Source organism: Poromitra crassiceps (genome assembly GCF_964638095.1).
Source record: "Poromitra crassiceps genome assembly, chromosome: 18".
Classification (NCBI taxonomy): domain Eukaryota; kingdom Metazoa; phylum Chordata; class Actinopteri; order Beryciformes; family Melamphaidae; genus Poromitra; species Poromitra crassiceps.
The window spans coordinates 21,107,261-21,128,110 of NC_139636.1; the positions used below are offsets into that span (position 1 = coordinate 21,107,261).

General features: G+C 46.5%; 1 protein-coding gene across 1 annotated transcript in view; it reads left to right on the forward strand.

Moving 5' to 3' along the window:
• Positions 1-301: 301 nt before the first annotated feature.
• The window catches only part of LOC310793225 (neural-cadherin-like), a gene marked incomplete at both ends in the record, with an annotated part of 117,855 nt that continues 97,306 nt past the window's right edge, over positions 302-20,850 (forward strand). The window contains one exon of the mRNA XM_083654988.1: positions 302-1,310. Within this exon, the coding sequence (XP_083511114.1) occupies positions 302-1,310 (1,009 nt within the window). The remainder of the gene's footprint in view (positions 1,311-20,850) is intronic.

Below are 20,850 nucleotides of genomic sequence, written 5' to 3' on the forward strand. Positions count from 1 at the left end.
CGCACTTGGCGCTGTCCGGCGCTCCGGTGCTGATCGCTGGGTACGACCACAGAACAACCGCCTGCAGCGCTGTGTGTGGACGGGCTGCACGCTGCAGCGGCGCTGAATGGAGCCATGATGCGACTCGTCTCCCCAGGATGAGAAGAGGTTAAAGTTCAGAGACGTCACTTGACCAGAATCATACCGTGGAGAAGCATGACGGAAATGTTTTTTTAAGTTTGGGATTTTGTTGTTGTTTGTTTTTTAATGATTTACTGTCAGCACTCCTGAAGCACTCGGAGGAACAGAACTTGTCACCAACATGATTTGGGGGGCTTTGCTTCTATGCTGCCTCCTGACACTGGTTTTCGGATATAAGACTGATGAGCGACTGCCTTTCTTCCACGGGCATGTTTTTGAGAACTCGCCGGCGTCGTCCAAAGTGAACGGACTGAGCATTCCGGCGAAGCGCATCAACGCGCAAAAATGGTGCCCAGAGTCCGGGATGCACCTGAAACTGTCTGGAAACGGGAGCGAAGATTTCCGCATCTTCGCCCACCACCAGCGGGGGAATGTGCTGCTAAAAACATCCCGGGTTTTAGACAGAGAGGCACGGGCAGAATACCTCCTGAGTGTCGGTCTGTGCTGCCAGACCTGCGCGTCGGAGCCCGGCGTCGTCTTCGATGTGGCGTCGGTAAAAGTAGACGTTTTGGACACCAACGACCACGAGCCCGCTTTTCGCAGTGCAGACGCCGTGTACATAACTTTAGACGACACCACGGCTCTCCGTAGCGTGGTGTACAGGCTGGAGGCTGTCGACGCGGACAGCGGAAAGAACGCAGAGCTGGCATACGTGTCCATGCCCAAAAACGGCAGTTTCTATGTTGTCCCGAAAACAGGCGAAGTTTTGCTGGTTGACTCCATCCTGGGGCTCCCCTCTCAAGTCCAATTCTATGTTTATGCCAAAGACCACGGATGGCCCCCTCTGACCAGTAAAGGTGTAGTGGTCATCATTACGCCCCACCGGTGGGCGACGCGTCCTGCTGAATTAAGCCGGGAGTCAGGGAGGGCAGGGCGGTCGCCGAGGGCTCTGCTGGAGCCCGGCACCGTGCTCTCCCTCAACGTGTCCGAAGACGCCAGCATAGGCTCGGTCATAACGAGCCTGAGTCCCGCCAGGTTTCAGTCGGCCGCCTACGAGTTGATCTACCCGGAGTCAGAGAGCTCCCCGGTCACCGTGGGGCGCGACAGTGGAGATATCACCATAGCCAGGCGTTTGGATAGGGAGACAGAGCCTTTCGTGGAGCTCACTGTTAAGATTCAGGACAAACGAGGTGTGTAGTCTATTGCACTATTAGGTCATACCCCTCCCCACCCCTATTTGCATTGTGGTGATGTCCTATAATGGAATATATTGCATGCATGATGTGGCAGAACTGTGCCGCCATCTGGACAGCTCACACTTCATCACAAGAGCCCCCCCCCACCCCACCCCACCCCACCCAAAACACCTGACATGATCAATAAGGCTGTCACTGTAGCTGCAGCACAGCCTCATTCAACAGGTGTGCGTCATTATCCATCCATCCATCCACACGCCTGAAATATTAACCCAAATGCTGCGCATCAATATTACAGTGTTCCATGGCATAATCTCCAGAGTGGTCCAATTTACCATGATTTGAACAGGTTGGCAAGATGTTTCAATTACGGATTAACATCATTCACACTCATTCGTGGGAGGCAGAAGTTGATCTTTTCAATATATGTTCAGGGTCTTTGTGAACTGGATGAATTATGACCGTGGTCTGTGGCTGTGAAGTTGAGTTCAGTGCTAATCCCTATAGAGTGGCAAACCGCTGTGTCTCTCTCTCTCTGTGTGTGTGTGTGTGTGTGTGTGTGTGTGTGTGTGTGTGTGTGTGTGTGTGTGTGTGTCTCTCTCTCTCTCGCTCTCTCTCTCTCTCTCTCTCTCATCTGCTGGTATTATCTCTCTAATCCTCCTCTCATTCACTCCCTATAGCCCCGGGGATTTGAAGTGGTGCTGCCACAGTCAGGAATCCTCTCTAATTCTGGGAGGGAGAGAGAAACTCCCCGTATCTGTCCTTTATATTTTGTTTTCCCCCCACCCCGAAGTTGGAGTCCTGGTAGCCTACAAAGAAACATTTGTGGCACAGAATATTTTTAATAATACATTGAAATGATTTGCGATGTTATTGTACCGCACAGCATGCAGGGAACGTGCACTGCTTTCATTTGAATAGCTTGCTGCTGTTACAGTGCACAGCTCTTCCAGATTGCAATCGCACTCCTGATTGGGACACATTCTTGTGGCGAAGCTTTTCAGTGGGAGCAAAAAATAGCTGGAATTCTATCTTTTTCTTTATACGGTAGATGTAAGCCTCTCTAGTCTGACAGATATTCAGATACCTTCCTCCATTTTCCTTCTCTCACCTGCCAAACTCTCCTCTGCTGATCAAAGGCATGGCATGTCCTTTATCCTGTGAACATAGCTTTCCAGACACAATCTTCACTCCAGTCTGTAAGGGCGGGCCTTTCTTCCCCTTGTCTCTTTCCCAATCCGCACATACATGGCTCTTTGAGTGATGGAGTCCATTTTAGCTGGTTTTGAGGGATTTAGCCTAATCCTCTCCCACTAGAATTGGCCTGCTATATCGTTGCATGGGTTTGCTTGGGTTTTGCAATAAATACGTGGTCTGTCTCATGCAAAGAGAAGCAAGCCTCATGGTACATTATTACAGGCTGAGAGAGGATGAGACGAAGGCTCGCACACTGTGTGTGTGCGTCTGGGCGTTTGTGTGTAATTGTGTATGCAAGTGTGAAACTACATGGTCATACTAAGGCACGCTGAAAATGACGTTCCCGCCTACATGTGCGTAAAAAACATTTTAATAAGACCCCTTGGTGTTGCGTTGTCTCTCCCCATCTTCGTCCTGTGAGGCCCCAGTAGCACAGAGCTGTCCGTGGTGCTGACCGTCACCTGCTGCATGCCAGACAGGGAGCATGCAGGAAATAGTCTTCTCACTGCAGCTCAAGGTTACAGGAGCTTGCTGAATTCTAATCTATTTTACACGCTAATCCTACTACAAATATTTAGTTGAGTTTATTTGGCTTCTAATAACAATTCCATCCCATATAGCCTATATATAGGCAAATAGTTAATGTCCATAGTTAATGTGGGCATGGAACAGTAATCAGCGGTGCAAGGCTTTCTCAATGTTAATACGTTTTGCTGTGGGTACAATGTTCTGATTAAAGCCATCACAGCTATCATCTGAGCTGTTGAAATGGAGATTAAAAAAAGGCTACTTTGACACCGAGGTTTCTTAGATTAAATGATTCTGTCACACTGCAGATAAGGAGGAGATGCAATAGCAGTCTGGGATGCCCTCAGTATTGAGTCCATCCTCACCCCAGGAGACACACTTACCTGTATGAAAATGCACGCAGCCAATCTTCTGTCGCCCATGTGTCTAAGATATGGCACATTTGGATACTTGGCCTAGAAACAAAAATAAAATGATACGTAAAAATGAATACTTGGCCTACTTTGCATGCATCCTTTGTATTACTCATAACAAATGTTTTTGAGTGCATTTTGAATAAATGTAATATTACACTTTGGCAGACCGAACTGGGTTATGTCTATCCACAACAAAATGTAGCAGCATCAGTACTGAGAGCAATGTGCCACTGTGCTCAGTGTTTTGTTTCCTAATTAAGCAGGAAATAACAGTTTGTCATGCATGAAGAGATGTACATTCACCAAGATGGTTATTGTTGCTCCCAATCAGGCATATCATTTAAAATAATCTACCATATCACAAAGACAATTACATGTTGAAAGTTAGACTCCTCCTGAATCCTGATATGTCATTTTTCATCACTGTGATTTTCTGCTCAAATTTACCACCATAATTGTTCACTTTACGCATATGACTACAATGCCTACAATTACCATTGACTGTAACCAGTGTTGGGCTTCTCCCTCACACCCCACCTAAATATTATTCCCTCAGGGAAGTGATTTAACTGATTTGTTAAACTAACCTACTTGTTACAGCTAATTTCCTTCCATTACATGTCCATGTAATGTCCTTTTACAAATTGGTAACTGCTTTTACCTTAAAAATTGGGATAATTTAATGACCTCAGAGTCACTATTTTTTCTTTTCTTCATTTCATCTAGCTCAGTGCGGAAGGTCAACTGAAAGTATAAAACCAATCAGTGTATGGGTGCGGGCTATCATTTTTGGATTATTTGGACTATTTAGATATTCAGGCTTCAGGTGGATGATCACAAAAGCAACAAATTCTATTTTTGTTGGTAACCATTATTTTTGAGATTGAAACTTGGAAAAGTAACAGTACCCTTGCACCAACACTGACTGTATAACCCATAAGCAAACATAAATAGCCTACAGCAACATCCTGGCAGTATAAGTGCACACCCCCTCCCCCCCCTCCCAACCCGATGCATCACATTCAGTCCAGTATCACCTCATCTGTCTGAACGGCCCTCTCTTGCTTGGGGCCCCCGTGAAATACCACCCCTCCCCCCCCCCCCCCCCCCCCCCCCCCCCCCCACTGGTGAAGCCCTGCTGATGTGGCAGAGATGTGTTTTCCGTTCTATTTTCAGTGCAGTGAAAAGCCCCCGACATCACAAAGCAGCAGTGCGTTTTGGACGTCGTCTCTGTGTCTGAAAGTCGTCGTATATGAAAAGTGGTAAATAGCGGTAAGCCATGACTCATGCCTCTCAGAGATTGGTTGGGTCGGTGGTGGTGGTGGTGGTGGTGTTTTGGAGGAGAGGGACTGAGGGACCTCTGTAGTTGTTTCTGTAAAGGATTGTGTTGCCCCTCAAGAGGACGTCGGCTCACATTTTGTATTGGAGTGGAATTTTGCTTTTGCTTGTGTCCCTCCCCAAGACTCCCCTTTTTCTCTGCACCTGAGCAGAAGTCTGTTAATGCTATCAGACGCACAAGTATTGAGCAAGTGGTGCAGTCCTTTGTGAGCTGGAGTGGGGAATATTGGAGTGCTTTCTCCCGCCTTTCCCTATATGTGGGCAGGATGGCATTCAGCTTGTGGTAATCACCTCGGCTCAGCCTGGTTTGTCAGAGAACCTACTCCCTCTCTCGCTCCCTAGTCTTCTCTGTCTCTATCTCTCTCTCTTTCTCTCTGTGTCTCTCTCTCTCTCTCTCTTTCTTTCTCTCTCACCTCCGCCTCTGTCTCTTAGTCAATGTCTTGCCTCATGCTGCTTTTAATCCAATTCCCTCCTTCCTACTAATTTCTATCCAGTGTATTTGCATATTCCCCTTGTGATGTGAAATGAATTGAGAAGAGACTCGACCTTATTTTTATTTGTAATTTGTGGCTGTGGGGCTGTTTGTTTAAGTAGAAAACAATTCGGCGAAAGCCCGACTGCATTCATTCAATTTAGGGAAATGACCCCTGTGGTGATTGCGTTTTGGTCGTTTCTCGCATTGGTACCGAGTCCGACGTACCCGAGTGGCGTTGTGTAAATGTGTTTGCGTAGCTGTCTGTGATGGGTCCCTACAGTATCCAGATTCGCCCCAGAAGAGATTCTCAGATTTATTGCTTTGGATGCCGTGCTGTGATGCTGCCGCAGCTCACCCCGAGCGTTTTGATACTCTGCTCTGTGCTCTTTCTGATACAAAATGAATGTGTCTAAAGAACCGTGCACCCCTGCAGTCTTCTTCTCTCTGTCCTAGCATGTTCTGCTGTCCCAGGAGGAGGGAGGGAGGGTGGTGGGAGGGAGGGAGGGAGAGAGGGAGGCTTGAGGGTGGTGGGAGGGAGGGAGGGAGGGAGGGAGGCTTGAGGGTGGTGGGAGGGAGGGAGGGAGGCTTGAGGGTGGAGGGAGGGAGGGAGGGAGGCTTGAGGGTGGTGGTGGGAGGGAGGGTGGAGGGAGGGAGGGAGGCTTGAGGGTGGTGGGAGGGAGGGAGGGAGAGAGGGAGGCTTGAGGGTGGTGGGAGGGAGGGTGGAGGGAGGGAGGGAGGCTTGAGGGGAGGGAGGGAGGGAGGGAGGGAGGGAGGGAGGGAGGGAGGGAGGGAGAGCAGTTTCTTTGAGATGGGATTAAGGAGGCAGCGGGAGCAGGAAAGAGAAAGGAGGCGAGCGCTCTCGGCCTTTTTAGGGAGATATTTAACAAAACCCCATCGCCAGAATCTGAAAACTGTGAAAAGCAGGGATATGTACAATATCAATGTAAATGTGAAACAAAACGTGGACAAAATATTCTGAAACACGTCTACAATCTCAACATAAAGTAAATTTGAAAGAAAACTGCAGTTCATTTGAAAACCTTGCTGCCTTTCCAAAGTTAAACTAGACATGTAAGTTTAGGGTTATGGTTTAGATATGTTTAGGCATGTAAGCTTAGGGTTATGGTTTAGTTATGTTTAGGCATGTAAGCTTAGGGTTATGTTTGGTTATGTTTAGCATGTAAGCTTAGGGTGATGTTTGGTTATGTTTAGACATGTAAGTTTAGGGTGATGTTTGGTTGTGTTTAGACATGTAAGCTTAGGGTGATGTTTGGTTATGTTTAGGCATGTAAGTTTAGGGTTATGGTTTAGATATGTTTAGGCATGTAAGTTTAGGGTGATGTTTGGTTATGTTTAGACATGTAAGTTTAGGGTTATGGTTTAGTTATGTTTAGACATGTAAGCTTAGGGTTATGGTTTAGTTATGTTTAGACATGTAAGTTTAGGGTGATGTTTGGTTATGTTTAGACATGTAAGCTTAGGGTGATGTTTGGTTATGTTTAGACATGTAAGTTTAGGGTTATGGTTTAGTTATGTTTAGGCATGTAAGCTTAGGGTGATGTTTGGTTATGTTTAGACATGTAAGTTTAGGGTGATGTTTGGTTATGTTTAGGCATGTAAGCTTAGGGTGATGTTTGGTTATGTTTAGACATGGAAGCTTAGGGTTATGGTTTAGTTATGTTTAGGCATGTAAGTTTAGGGTGATGTTTGGTTATGTTTAGGCATGTAAGCTTAGGGTGATGTTTGGTTATGTTTAGACATGTAAGCTTAGGGTTATGGTTTGGTTATGTTTAGACATGTAAGTTTAGGGTGATGTTTGGTTATGTTTAGACATGTAAGTTTAGGGTTATGGTTTAGTTATGTTTAGGCATGTAAGCTTAGGGTTATGGTTTAGTTATGTTTAGGCATGTAAGTTTAGGGTTATGGTTTGGTTATGTTTAGGCATGTAAGTTTAGGGTGATGTTTGGTTATGTTTAGACATGTAAGCTTAGGGTGATGTTTGGTTATGTTTAGACATGTAAGTTTAGGGTTATGGTTTGGTTATGTTTAGACATGTAAGCTTAGGGGTATGGTTTGGTTATGTTTAGACATGTAAGTTTAGGGTGATGTTTGGTTATGTTTAGGCATGTAAGCTTAGGGTGATGTTTGGTTATGTTTAGACATGTAAGCTTAGGGTTATGGTTTGGTTATGTTTAGACATGTAAGCTTAGGGTTATGGTTTGGGTTGAGGTTAAAACCAAAAGGCATAACACCATGTGCCTCGCGGAGTCGAACAGACGCTCTCTGGCTTGTAAGAGGGGAATCCATCAACCTCACTCTTTCACCCTCCAGCGACGTACTTCAACATGAGACAGTCGCTAGACTCCATGACGTGTATAGCGTTAATATTCACATATCTAGCATCTTCGGCTACTCGGAGTCCTCTCTGAACTTCCCTACAGCTGTGCAACAATCTTTGACACTGGGGACAACTGTCGCCAAAAGACTCATTCTGAAGGAATGGAAGTCCTCCTCTCCCCCTTCTTTTCAAGTCTGGCTGATGGCCATGGTTTCTGTTATACAGATGGAGAGACTCAGGTTCCTGAGAACCAACTCGCTTAGAAGGTTCTCAACTATTTGGGACCTGTTTCTGGCCTACTTTGACGAGGTTAAAAATGACTAGTGAGCAGTGACTAGGGTTAGGGGTGATGGACAGCTTGCCCGGTCGGTTTCCTGTGGAGCCCTTGGGTGGGATCCTATATGCATAATATCTCTCACAAGCACATAAGCACCTTTTGCAGCTGGTAGCACCACGTTACAATGCCAAATGTCAATGATGTATGTATTTTTTTCCTTATTTTTCTTTTCCTGTGTCTGAGCATGTTTGTCTTGTTCGTTTATTGTTCTATACAAAATTAGAAAAAAGATCACATATCTAGAAAGGTGATACGCAACATATTTTTTGTTGATAAATGTTAATGTTTTACATTTCCGTGGATCCCAAAAACGTACAATGCCGACATGTTATTCTGTCTCTCTGAGTGGGTTGGTATTTAAAGAGGACATACAAAACACACCATTAGTAGGGGCGTAGAAATGTCAGGGGGAGCGGTGTCACCGCCGCTGAGGCCACCGCGGGCACAGCCCCTGGCTTTAAGATGAAGCAGCTTCTGGGACGCAAAGGACAGAGAGCTGAGGATGAGAGAGAGAGAGAGAGAGAGAGAGCAAAGGACAGAGAGCCGAGGATGAGAGAGAGAGAGAGAGAGAGAGAGAGAGAGCAAAGGACAGAGCCGAGGATGAGAGAGAGAGAGAGAGAGAGAGAGAGCAAAGGACAGAGAGCCGAGGACGAGAGAGAGAGAGAGAGAGCTGAGGACGAGAGAGAGAGAGGGAAGGAGAAAGAAAAAGGAGTATGATGAAAGGTACATATTAGCTATGTGTTTATTGAAGATAACTAAAGGGCAGACGGATCAGAGGCAGGAAGTTGCACACGGCTGATAAGAGGTCAGTGAGACACTAATTGTCAGAGGCTTTAGAGAGCGGGAGGGAGGGAGAGAGAGAGAGAGAGAGAGAGAGGGAGAGAGAGAGAGAGAGAGAGAGAGAGAGAGAGAACGCACTGGGGTGGTGAGAGTGCAGGAGGGGAGTGAGGTGTGTTGTAGCCCGTGGTGCCGAGTGGATGTTTCAGGCCAGAGAGAGAGAGAGAGAGAGAGAGAGAGGGAGAGAGAGAGAGAGAGGGATGGAGGGAGAGAGAGAGAGAGAGAGAGAGAACGCAGTGGGGTGGTGAGAGTGCAGGAGGGGAGTGAGGTGTGTTGTAGCCCGTGGTGCCGAGTGGATGTTTCAGGCCAGAGAGAGAGAGAGAGAGGGAGGGAGAGAGAGAAAGAGGGATGGAGAGAGAGAGGGAGGGAGAGAGAGAGAGGGATGGAGGGAGAGAGAGAGAGAGGGAGAGAGAGAAGTATAATTCTATGTAGCAGAGAACACTAGGATGTGATCCTAGTGTATGTCTGAAAATTGTTGGCGGGCATATGGAAGGAAGATGAGAGGAAAAGTATAGCGTAGCAGTTGGAAGGGCATGTGGAGAGAGCACGAGAGAGAGAGAGAGAGAGAGAGAGAGAGCTTATTTTGTAACTCTCCCTGAAACTGTCGAGAGACAGAGAGAGGAAGGGAGAGAGAGACAGAGAGAGACAGAGAGAGATACAGTATGTTGAGTGAGGGGGCGTCTGGATAGTGTAGAGGTAAAAGCACTCGCCTACCACCGCAGAGACCTGTGTTCCGTTCCCGGCAGCGCTACTTCCAGCTTGGCCAGACGTTCCTACAGACAGAATTGGCCGTGTCTGTGGGTGGGAAGACGGTGGGGTATGAGTCCTGGTCGCTGCACTAGTGCCTCCTCTGGTCGGCGTGTTCGGGGGGGAGGGGAACTGGTGGGAATAGCGTCATCCTCCCACGCGCTGCGTCCTGCTGGTGTAACTCCTCGCAGGCGAGGTCAGGTGAAAAGAAGCGGCTGGCGACTGCACATGTATCGGAGGAAGCATGTGCTAGTCTACACTCCCCAGATCGGCAGAGGGGCAACGACTGGGACAGCAGGGGGGATTGGCCAAGTACAATTGGAGAGAAAATGGGAGAAAAACTTAATCAAACAAAAAATGATATGTAGAGTGAGGAAGACAGAGAGGGAGAGAGGGAGAGAGAGAGAGAGAGAGAGAGAGAGAGAGAGAGAGAGAGAGAGAGAGAGAGAGAGAGAGAGAGTGTATGTGGGTGTGTGTACTGCTATGCTGGGGTCACAGCAGGATAAGGTATCCTTATTGGCAGGAACAAAAAGTGTGTGTGTGTGTGTGTGTGTGTGTGTGTGTGTGTGTGTGTGTGTGTGTGTGTGTGTGTGTGTGTGTGTGTGTGTGTGTGTGTGTGTGTGTGTGTGTGTGTGTGTGAGAGAGAGACTTGACTTGGACTTGACTTGGACTTGTGATTTGGGACTCGTGACAATCTTAATAACAATCTAATAATAATTTCAACTAACCAATGCTCATCCTGTAAGCTAATAGATAACAGTGAGGATTCCTTAGTTTTGGATGTCCTTGTCCAGAGGAGCGTATCAGAAGGTTGTCTTTGTCACCATATCCATTGTGTAGGTTAGGGAAAGGTCTCAGAAAACCAGTCTTCAGATCCTTCACCAAGTTCCCTGGAGGAATCCTGACCTGAACTTCACTTTCCCTGGGTTGAATTTTGCCTTCCCCCAAATACCTGGAGATCTCCTTATCCTCATGTTGACATTCAGTTTGTGCCCCTGCAGGAGAGGATAGAGGGTTGACATTTGGGCGCAAGCTTTGACTATTTGAGCCCTGCCTCCCTCTCCTGACACCGGGCAGTGTCTCCACCAAGCAGCATGGCTTTGTCGCCCCCAAGGGAGCTGTGATTCCATCAGGTCCCAGAGTTCTTTCCACACTGTGTGACACTGAGATGATCAACCTGCTTTCTTTGATGACTCAGCTTTGATGATGCAGACAGTTTTCAAAGATTGTGATGGAGATCTTGAATCTTGAATGAGCTGTGCTGGCTACCACCCTCAAGGTTCTGAGCAGCCCAGAATATGCTGTGAGTGTGAAGGCCTAAAAATGTAACTAGTGCCCCCCGTGGGCGGGTTTTTTCCTTTCTTTTTCTGTCCAACAGATTCATTCCAGACCCCTGCAAACTATTTTGGCAAATTTTGCAGGCGATCGGAGCAACGGTGCGCCTTGCAGTTGCACCTCCGGACAAACAGACAGCCCTCCAATTATAGTATTAGGATAGGATATCAAAAGGTGAAAATGTCTCATTTTTACCATGTGAAGGGTTTTTGCAGGCGACCACGCATAATAGTACTTGAAGATAATGCATCCCATAATAACACCCATCTGTTACACAAGTATAATGAACCAGTCATAGTCATCATAAGACACACACACATACACACATACCAGTCCAGGGCTGGGCAATATATCAACATTATATGGATATTGTGATATGAGACTATTCATAGATATCTCATCTTAGATTTTGGATATCGTAATATTGTGATATGGCATACAGTAAGTGTTGTCTTTTCCAGATTTTAAAGGCTGTATAGTAAAGTGATGTGATTTTCCTGAACTTACCAGACTGTTCTAGCTGTTCTATTAATTGCCTTTACCCACTTAGTCATTATATCCACATTACTGATGATTATTATCAAAAGTCTCATTGTGTATTTTTGTGTGTGAAAGCACCAATAGTCATCCCCATGATATTGTTGCAACATTGATAAATGTAGGTATAAATATAGGTAGAAAATATTGTGATATTCGATTTTGTCCATATCGCCCAGCCCTAACACACACGCACGCACACGCACACACACACACACACACACACACACACACACACACACACACACATACACCCCCGAGAATACTCATTCATAATACATGCAAGTATACATAAACACTACCATTAACAGTGTGTGTGTGTGACACCAGCAGCAGCGGAAAAGGGAACAGTGAGTATAGGGCACAGGGGGTTTTGACCAGGCCGAGGGTGTGTGTGCATTATTGATGTCCATTACCACAGACATGGTCACGTCCAGACGTGGCAGGGCGGCTGCTGCTGTGCTGCTGGAACATCTCGCTGACCTCCAAAGATTCACAGAAACACCTCGGAGCCGTCCTGCTGTTTCCCCCGTATGATAAATTAACACAACTTGTACAACTTATCACCAGCTGAGAAGGTCTGGCGGTTATTAAATCTCGCCCGTTGACGCGTTGACACCAACTTAGTGGGAGGCAGAGATTTGAGTTTGAAGCTTCTCTAGACGTTGATTTAATCTGCCTCCATTGTGTTGCTCCTGCGACTGTCTAAATTTAGAATGATTTTATAATGAACACAATAGCAGAGTTTATTTCACCGACTGAAGGCCTGCTCTCCTCCACCACCTGCCAATGCCACAACCCCCATCCCCCCCCCCCCCCCCGCCCCCCTCGGTCTGTGTGAAACTTTTGTCTTGGCTTCACCTTTGCACGCTCCATAGCCTCTCTCTCTCGGTGGCCCCAGAGAGCCCCAGAGATTTCCCCGGAGAGAGCCATTGATTTTGTGCTATTGATTAACCAGGAGGTGTTTTGCTCCCAGTCACAAAACATCGCTTTAAACAACAATTTATATGTCGAGGAATAGGCTGCGACAGACTGCTGCTGATAGTTTACAAACTGGTGGAGAGCTGGGCTGGGGTATGTGATGGAGTCGACGCGCTGATAGAACTGTCCTAAAGCACTAGTAATGAATCAGCCCTTCAGACAGGCCCGCCTATAGGCTAGACTGAGCAAGGGAAATTGGTGCTGGCATGAGGATGTGCCATGGGAATTCGATGCCTTGTGTTTATTTGTCTACTTTGTCTTGAGTTTCTCGACCTTTTCTACCCTGAGGTCCAATTAACTGAGCATAACAATGGTTGCAGGCAGCCCAGCGCTCTCGGTGGCCCAAGGAGACACTGATCCACGCGCGCGCACGCCCGGCACAGACGAGCGGCTGAAAGTTTCGCCGGGTGAGCCGTGAACAGGGAGGCTTTTTCATCGCAGGACACAAGATCACATGGTTGGTCAAGTCGGCGAGTGAGATGTTTTGACGTGCTGTTGAACTTTGCTGGGGGAGAAAAGGGCAGAAATTGCAGTAATTGTGCGACACCAATTTGCACAGTGAGAAGAAGGTTGGCTGAAAATGAGTGCCGCGCAAGAAGAGAGAGAGAGAGAGGGCGGAACGAAGAGAAAAAGTTTGGCTTATTCCTTAGTCTGACTGACGATCAAAAAAGACGAGGTTGTAGTAGCCACATCTGGGATAATAAAATGCTTTTGAAGATGATGTCCATCTCATGGTTCAGTAATCAATTCTGGGAGATGGAGAGACTAGGACCTCATCTTAGCCAGAGGATGACTGATGATTACAGTCACAGGTGTCTGATACGGAGGAAATGTAGTGTCTCTCAAGGCTGATGAACGACACCTAGGGGAAAGAATGGGCGACACGGGCTGTTATTTGGATATTAATGTGTGTGTGTGTGTGTGTGTGTGTGTGTGTGTGTGTGTGTGTGTGTGTGTGTGTGTGTGTGTGTGTGTGTGTGTGTGTGTGTGTGTGTGTGTGTGTGTGTGTGTGTGTGTGTGTGTGTGTGTGTGTGTGTGTGTGTGGCAGAGAGAGGGAGAGAGCCAGATAAAGAGAGATAGATAGACACGTAAACAGAGGGCCCAAAGCATGGCTGAGACAAAAGCAGGATGTAGAAAGCACTGTTTTTGTTGCTGCTTTGCATTCCTTTGTTGTGTTGTCATCTCAGTCGGAGTGCAGATTGGCATATTGTACGCTTTTTTCTCATATTCTCCCCATTTGTGGTCGAACACGTCTGTTATGCGCGCTCCAAACGAGGCTATTGTGCGTGTGCGCTGGCTGTTTGTTTGTTTGTTTGTTTTGTTTTAACTGCGGTTCGACTGCCAATTTGTGGCGGTTCTCAGCGGAGCCGGCGAGCGCGCGCGACTCTCCTTCTTCCTCTCTGCGTTGACAGCGCAGGGCTTAGTTCCACGGACTAATCAGACCATATGTTCTCTGCGGTCTGATGATGTGCGGAGAAGGGTGGGATGGCGATGCTATGTCATTAGCAGTGCCAGCAACACACAGACACGCACCACCGCCACACACTGACTGTGAGGACCAAGACCTGAGCTGAGAGCGCAGGTTCAGTGCAGTCCTCACTCCTCATGGCCCCTGTGTGCCTCTACATGAAAACAAAAGAGATTGGAAAATGAGAAGTCAAGTTTATGCATACATAAGACCAACCCCCGCTCTCAAAACACCCCAATCGAAAACTGAATCATTTCTCTGTCTAGGCCTATTTTACAATTATAAAATCATTTAGGTTACTACAATAATTAGGTCTACTTTTGATTTGGATAATTAGGCCTACTTTTATCAATGTATGCCAAATTATGGAAATGTCTGTAATATTAATATGTTTTAGAGTTGATTCATTTTTTATTGCCAAATTCTATGATTCCGTCCGTTTTGCGGAAATCATATGGCCCTGCCTATATACAGTATGCAGTAGTATCTGTATTTAGACTCCGTCGAAAGATTGCCAGCCTGCTTTGCATGCTATTTCTCTCAAGACGCTATCGACTCGTAATTACTTCTGCCCTTTCTGCCCCGGCGGTGCAGCTGCAATTTAATCGAGTAATCTTTAATAATTAATTGCATGAATGTTTGTTAAGTTGCTTTTGATGGATATCTCTGACTGAGAATTGACTGCGTTTCTCAAACCCAAAATTGAGGATCTGTCCCTAAACATTCTGGTACCCCATCAATAATCATCGGCATCAAGTCATAAATGAGTCCCTCAGCTTGTCTATAATATTTGGATTGATTGCGAGATCATCGCATATTTACAACACCAAATCCTACTCATTACTTTTGTCAGATGCAAATATGAAATTATCTCCAACCAATATGAATATCACATCATCATAGTTTTGGGGCATTTAAATCATTTATTATTTCTATTTACTATGTATATAAGAGATAATCACAGACATCTGTTGAGAATGTATTTTTGACACCAGATATTGTGATAAATGGTGGTGAGGCGGGGTTGTTCTAGCCTGGTTAAAACCATCCGGATCCGTGAACTCGACTCACATTCTGTTGCATACTCCTGTACTTGTTAACTTGTTGTTATTGTTGTTATTTCTGCAATAACTGCACAAAGCCGGAGAGCCACTGAGGCAGCCATGACTGTTTTGCCAGCAGTGTTCCTGATTGGCCGGTTACGATGTCAACTACGAGGTAGGTCCCTGATTGGCTAGTGCCCTTTGTAAAATCTGAAAGCGCCCGCCCAGTGTTGGAGGCCAGACGGTCTCGCAGAATGAAACAGAATGTGAGTTCACGTGACTGGATGGTTTACCAGACTAGGGTTGTTGCTCATTTGGATTTGATGATGCAGGTTGTTTCCTGGCTCAGAATGTGTGTGTGTGTGTGCGTGTGTGCGTGTGTGCGTGTGTGTGTGTGTGTGTGTGTGTGTGTGTGTGTTTGTCACACAGACACACATGGGCCTTTGGGGGGTGACCGACTACGCATGACAGTAAGCATGATCAGTCCAATCCGATCATGCTTACTGTCGTGTGTGTACATTCGACACCCCAAGTTTCAGACATAAAGTCATTTCAACGTCCAAATGTGAGACTGACTTTGAAATTCTCTAGATTGATGCAGTAAAAAATGCTTGATTTTGAGTTGGTGTGTAAGCGGAGCGGTCCTGATCTCAAATATATCAGTCATTGTCAGAACTTATTGAGCAATGTGTTTTTACAGCACCTCAAGTTTGAGGAAAGAAGCCATTTGAAGGTAGAAATGTGGAACAATGCTTCATTTGGAGTTCGTATGCAGTCAAGGTTGTTCTGAACTCAAATATATCAGGCCTTTGGGGTGGCTGAAACCTCTTTGGGGGGCACCAGAAATTCCTCCATGCAAGAAAACCCTAGGGCTTTTCACACTACACTTAGCCGGGGTTAAGTCAGTCTCTTAGCCTGGGGCTAAGACAGCTGTTAGCCCAGGGCTAAGAAAGCTTTCACATGTACACAATCCTGGTCCACTCCGAAGTGGGCTAACCCTGACTTCAGCCCCGGCTAGCTAAAAGTTGCCAGTGAGACGGGGCCAAGGAAACAATCAATCTTAACCTGGGTTAACAATGCGTGTGTGAAAAGGGGCTAAGTTAGCCTGGGGCTATCTTAGCCCTACTCTTAGCCCAGGGCTTAGACAGCCCCGGGCTAAGAGCATGTAGTGTGAAAAGCCCTCCTGTGATGATAGGCCCTCTCTCTCTCTCCCTCACACACACTGGAAGTGATAATAAACACTGCTGGTGTTTAATCTTGCTGGCTTGCTGCTGACTGTCAACACAGGACAGACTGCTCACTGGATTACATGTTCTAAATGAGGACGTGATCCTGTTAGCATGTGACCCGTCACATGCTAACAGTATGGTACATGTGACCAGTGTAGTGTGTAGCGTGTTTTGTGTACCTTTCTGTGTACGTTAGGGCTGGGCGACGAAAATCAGTATCACGATAAATAATCATAGGGATATTTCTCAATATCAATACATATCATGATATGGTTCACGTATGCAAAATCGCGTTAATAATCAAATGCATGTTCATCTCATTGAAACGAAAGGTGATGTTAGGTGTGATCTCAAACAAAATTTCAAATTTCAAATAATATAATATAATATATAATACGTTTTTAAGTCAAATTTGCTTGTCATCTTCAGACAGCAGAAATGTGTCACGATATTAAAATATCTTCATATGATCACAATATGATTCCACTGAAAGACAATAAACGTAAATGATAATAATATATTTGTTAGTTGCTCCGGCCCCTCTGCCGATCTGGGGAGAGACCAGAGAGAGAGAACACATGCTTCCTCCGATACACGTGTGCAGTCGCCAGCCGCTGCTTTTCACCTGACAGGGACAGCGAGGGGTTTCACTGATAGGACATAGCACATGGGAGGATCACACCCCCCAGTTCCCCTTCCCCCTGAACAGGTGCCCTGACCAACCAGAGGAGGCACTAGTGCAGCAACCAGGACACATACCCTTAATCCAGCTTCCCACCTGCAGACACGGCCACTTGTGCCTGGACACCCGACCAAGCCTGAGGTAACACCGTGTTAGCTCAAACCTGCAACCCTCGTGTTGGTACGGCAGGCAATCTACCGCTGCACTACCCGGATGCCCCAATATTAAAATATCTTCATACTGTAGCATCACAATATGATTCCACTGAAAGACAATATTGAATATTGAATTCTTGCCCAGCCCTGTACGTTGTGTGTGTGTGTGTGTGTGTGTGTGTGTGTGTGTGTGTGTGTGTGTGTGTGTGTGTGTGTGTGTGTGTGTGTGATACAGACTAACAGAGTGTGTGCATTCAGGCGTGCACACAGCGTTCACATATGAGGGCGCCTCGTCAGAGGCGGAGCCCGCGCCCGCCCTCTGCACACTGCTCCATGCTAATCTGTTCACCTGCAGTTGTTCCACAGCATATGCAATGTTCAAGGCCTTATTGTCTCTCTCATAACAATAACAGGGATATACTGTAGGGCCTTCCCCGAATCCCTCTCTTTCTCAGGCGTGATAAAACAAACAGGTCCAGGTTCTGGTTCCAGTGATAGATTAACACTGTCTAACCCATCTCACACTGTGGCTTATTTTCCCATTAAACCTGCGCGGCTCCCTCTGTTGCCTCTGCCTGGCCCCGGTCCTTCTGGGGGGTGTGCCGATGCTTGCTAGTGTGTCTCTGCACGTGCCTGAGTTGTGTGTGTGTGTGTGTGTGTGTGTGTGCGTTAGTGTGACCATATAGTGTGTTCCTATATGGAAAGATATCGAAAAGGCTCTCAGGACAACCCCCATCAATCACCAACTCACAAGGAAATGGAGAGAGGGATTGGAGGTCGCCACAGCAAGCAGCATCAGGGGATGAGAGAGAGAGAGAGAGAGAGAGAGAGAGAGGGTGAGAGAGAGAGAGGGAGAGAGAGAGAGAGGGAGAGAGAGAGAGAGAGAGAGAGGGGCAGAGTGGATGGATAGATGGAGCAGTCTGGGCCGGTTCTGATTGAGCTGGGTAGTGTAGTTTATATCCTTTAGAGATAAGGGCTTGGCCGCCCTGCTCAGCAGCTCCCCCCCCCCCCCCCCCCCTGTAGCTCGAGCCGAGTGTGATAATAAGAAAACGTGAATGGGGCAAATTGAATTAATGCGGCGGCGCACCATAAAAGCCCTAAACTATAATGCATTTTAAAATCCTATAATGAGCAAAAGGTGCTCAAATAATTTCACACTCCAGTGAAGAAGGTGGGCCCCGCCTCCAACAGATTTGGGGCCGGGCTGACGCTGCCACCGCTTTCGTCATTTAATGTGACTCTAGAGGTGCTGTGTCCAAATGATACTTACTGTTACTTTAGCAGCGTGACGCAAACTTAACGAACAAGCCATTGAGATGCCCGAAAACACACACACACACACACACACACACACACACACACACACACACACACACACACACACACACACATGTACACACACACACACACACACACACACACACACACACACAGAGTTTAATCAGAGCGCAGAGCTGCTGCCTGACTGAATGTCTCGCTTGGGTCACTTTTACAGTCTTGGTGCAGGACAGTGTAGCAGAGAGGGCACATCTGCCATGGAAGTCCTCCCTCATTACTCTCCATTAACCGCCCATTCAGTGCTGGGGACAGCAGTAGGGGTTGGAGCCTATCCCGCGCTTGTGTCCACACACACACATGCACACGCACACGCACACACACACGCACACACACACACACACACACACACACACACACACACACACACACACTATTTTCACTCGCTTTCCCAACCTCTCCACTCTCTTGCTCTCGGCTCTCCCTTCCTCATCATTGGAGTCACACCATCGTAAAAGTGAAATTACCTCTCCATCATCAAGCCAGGGAGGGAGAGAGAGAGCGAGAGAGAGAGAGAGAGGGAGAGAGAGAGAGAGAGCTCTCTGACACACACTAACACTAACAGACGGCTACTGATAGAGACTAATGACCAAATGAAAGCCTCTGGTATGAACAGTATACCCTTCCTGTTTAGAGTGGGAGAGTGCACCATGGCAGCATCCACCATTTCTCCTCTCCTCTCCTATCATCTCCTCCTCTCCTCTCCTCCTCTCCTCCCATGCGCTTCAAACTCACCATTCCCAGAGGCATAGTGTTGTTGTTTTTTTAGTTTAATGGTGTTTCTTCGAACTCCTTGCACTTCCCAATAAACCTCAGGCTAGTGTGAGCTGAACGCTGGAGTGCATAACAGCCTGCTTACTACTGGAGACACACACACACACACACACACACACACACACACACACACACACACACACAGATGGACACAGCTACACATGACTACTACACATGACTAGTACTAACAATGCTCGCTTAAAAAAAAACGTCAACACTCTGACATCACGTGCATACCGTACCTACATACACGTGCACAAACACACAATTCGATCAAATTTCAATCGCCAAACAGACGCTTGTGCACGCACACACGCACGCACGCACGCACACACACACACACACACACACACACACACACACACACACACACACACACACACACACACACACACACACACATTTTAATATCTTTATTTGTGTTCACATTTAGACAAGAAATCCTTGAACACAAACAATAATAGATGCAATAATACACACACACACACACACACACACACACACATTCGTTCCTCCAAAGTCAGGCAAGAAAATGAAAGCCCGGAGCGAGGGGCAGGGAGAGGCTAATCAACAGTTTATATCTGTATACCTTACACCTCTTATTGAGCGATTCTGCTGGAATATTCCATCTTGAAATGTGCCAACCTTTTTAGTCCAGTGCTCTTTTTCCACCTTTCTAAATAACTGTGCTCTCTGTGCTCTGTGAACTGAGACACCGCGCGGCGCGCACACTCACGTCACCTGTGGGTGGGTGGATGGGTGCAGCATGTATGACCGAGGGGATAAAAGGCTATTTGTACAGTAGGTGCCCTCTTGGATGGGAGCCAGATGTTCCATCACAGATGGGAGGATGGAGAGTGTACTTCACCAACTGTAATACAGAAATACAATACTTGACTACTGATACAACACTGATGTGCAGCAGATGGAGTGCGGGGCCACACAGTCATTTTCCCTCTCATTCCATTCAAGTGTTATCATACAGACAGCGCTAGATGTCTTTTTTCATCTTCGCCTACGCATCAGAAGCTCCTGCGGTCTGCAGCTTGTTGAGCGCAGCCGCACGTCTTTCAACTACTAGAGCAAAGAAGATACGGTTTTACCGTTTTACCTTCTTGGCATCCTGTTGATTTTCAAAACTTAACATTTTCTTCTTAAGCGGCTTGTTTTATTTTAAGCTTGTTTTTTGTGAGATTTAATGAACGGCCGATCGTCTGAAACCTCAGACGTGCCGACAAAGCTATCTGGAACTGTTTCTAGATGAAAGACAAAAGGCAATCAAGCATTTTCGATCCGGGCCTCGAAACTTTAAAGCAACTCGCCCGAGGAAACACGATCAGCCGCGCTGTAGCTTCTTTTAAGACACAACTGAAGACTATTTTGTTGGATTCGTCTTCCAACTTGTTACTTACTGCTCTCATTATGCTGTAGAAATACGGTGATATTGATTTGTTTGCTGGCTTTGATGGTGTATTTAGCATTGAGTGGACTTTGAAGCCCATAGCATTGTCTTTTTTTGTGTAAAGTTGTATTGATAGTACAAATTGTATTTCTGCTGCTAATATTGACAATATTACCTTCTGCTGCATGGGTGTTAATAGAGCGAATCCGTTCCTTGGTTTTGTTATGTGAACAGACAAGCTTATTTCTTGTACAATAGACAGAGCTATGAATTCATACACATTCTAGACTTTCAGCCGCAAGTTCAGACATATTGTGTCAGCGTGATATTGATTATCCAGCGTCAAAGGACAGTGTCAAGAAATCAATGATGTGTCTTTT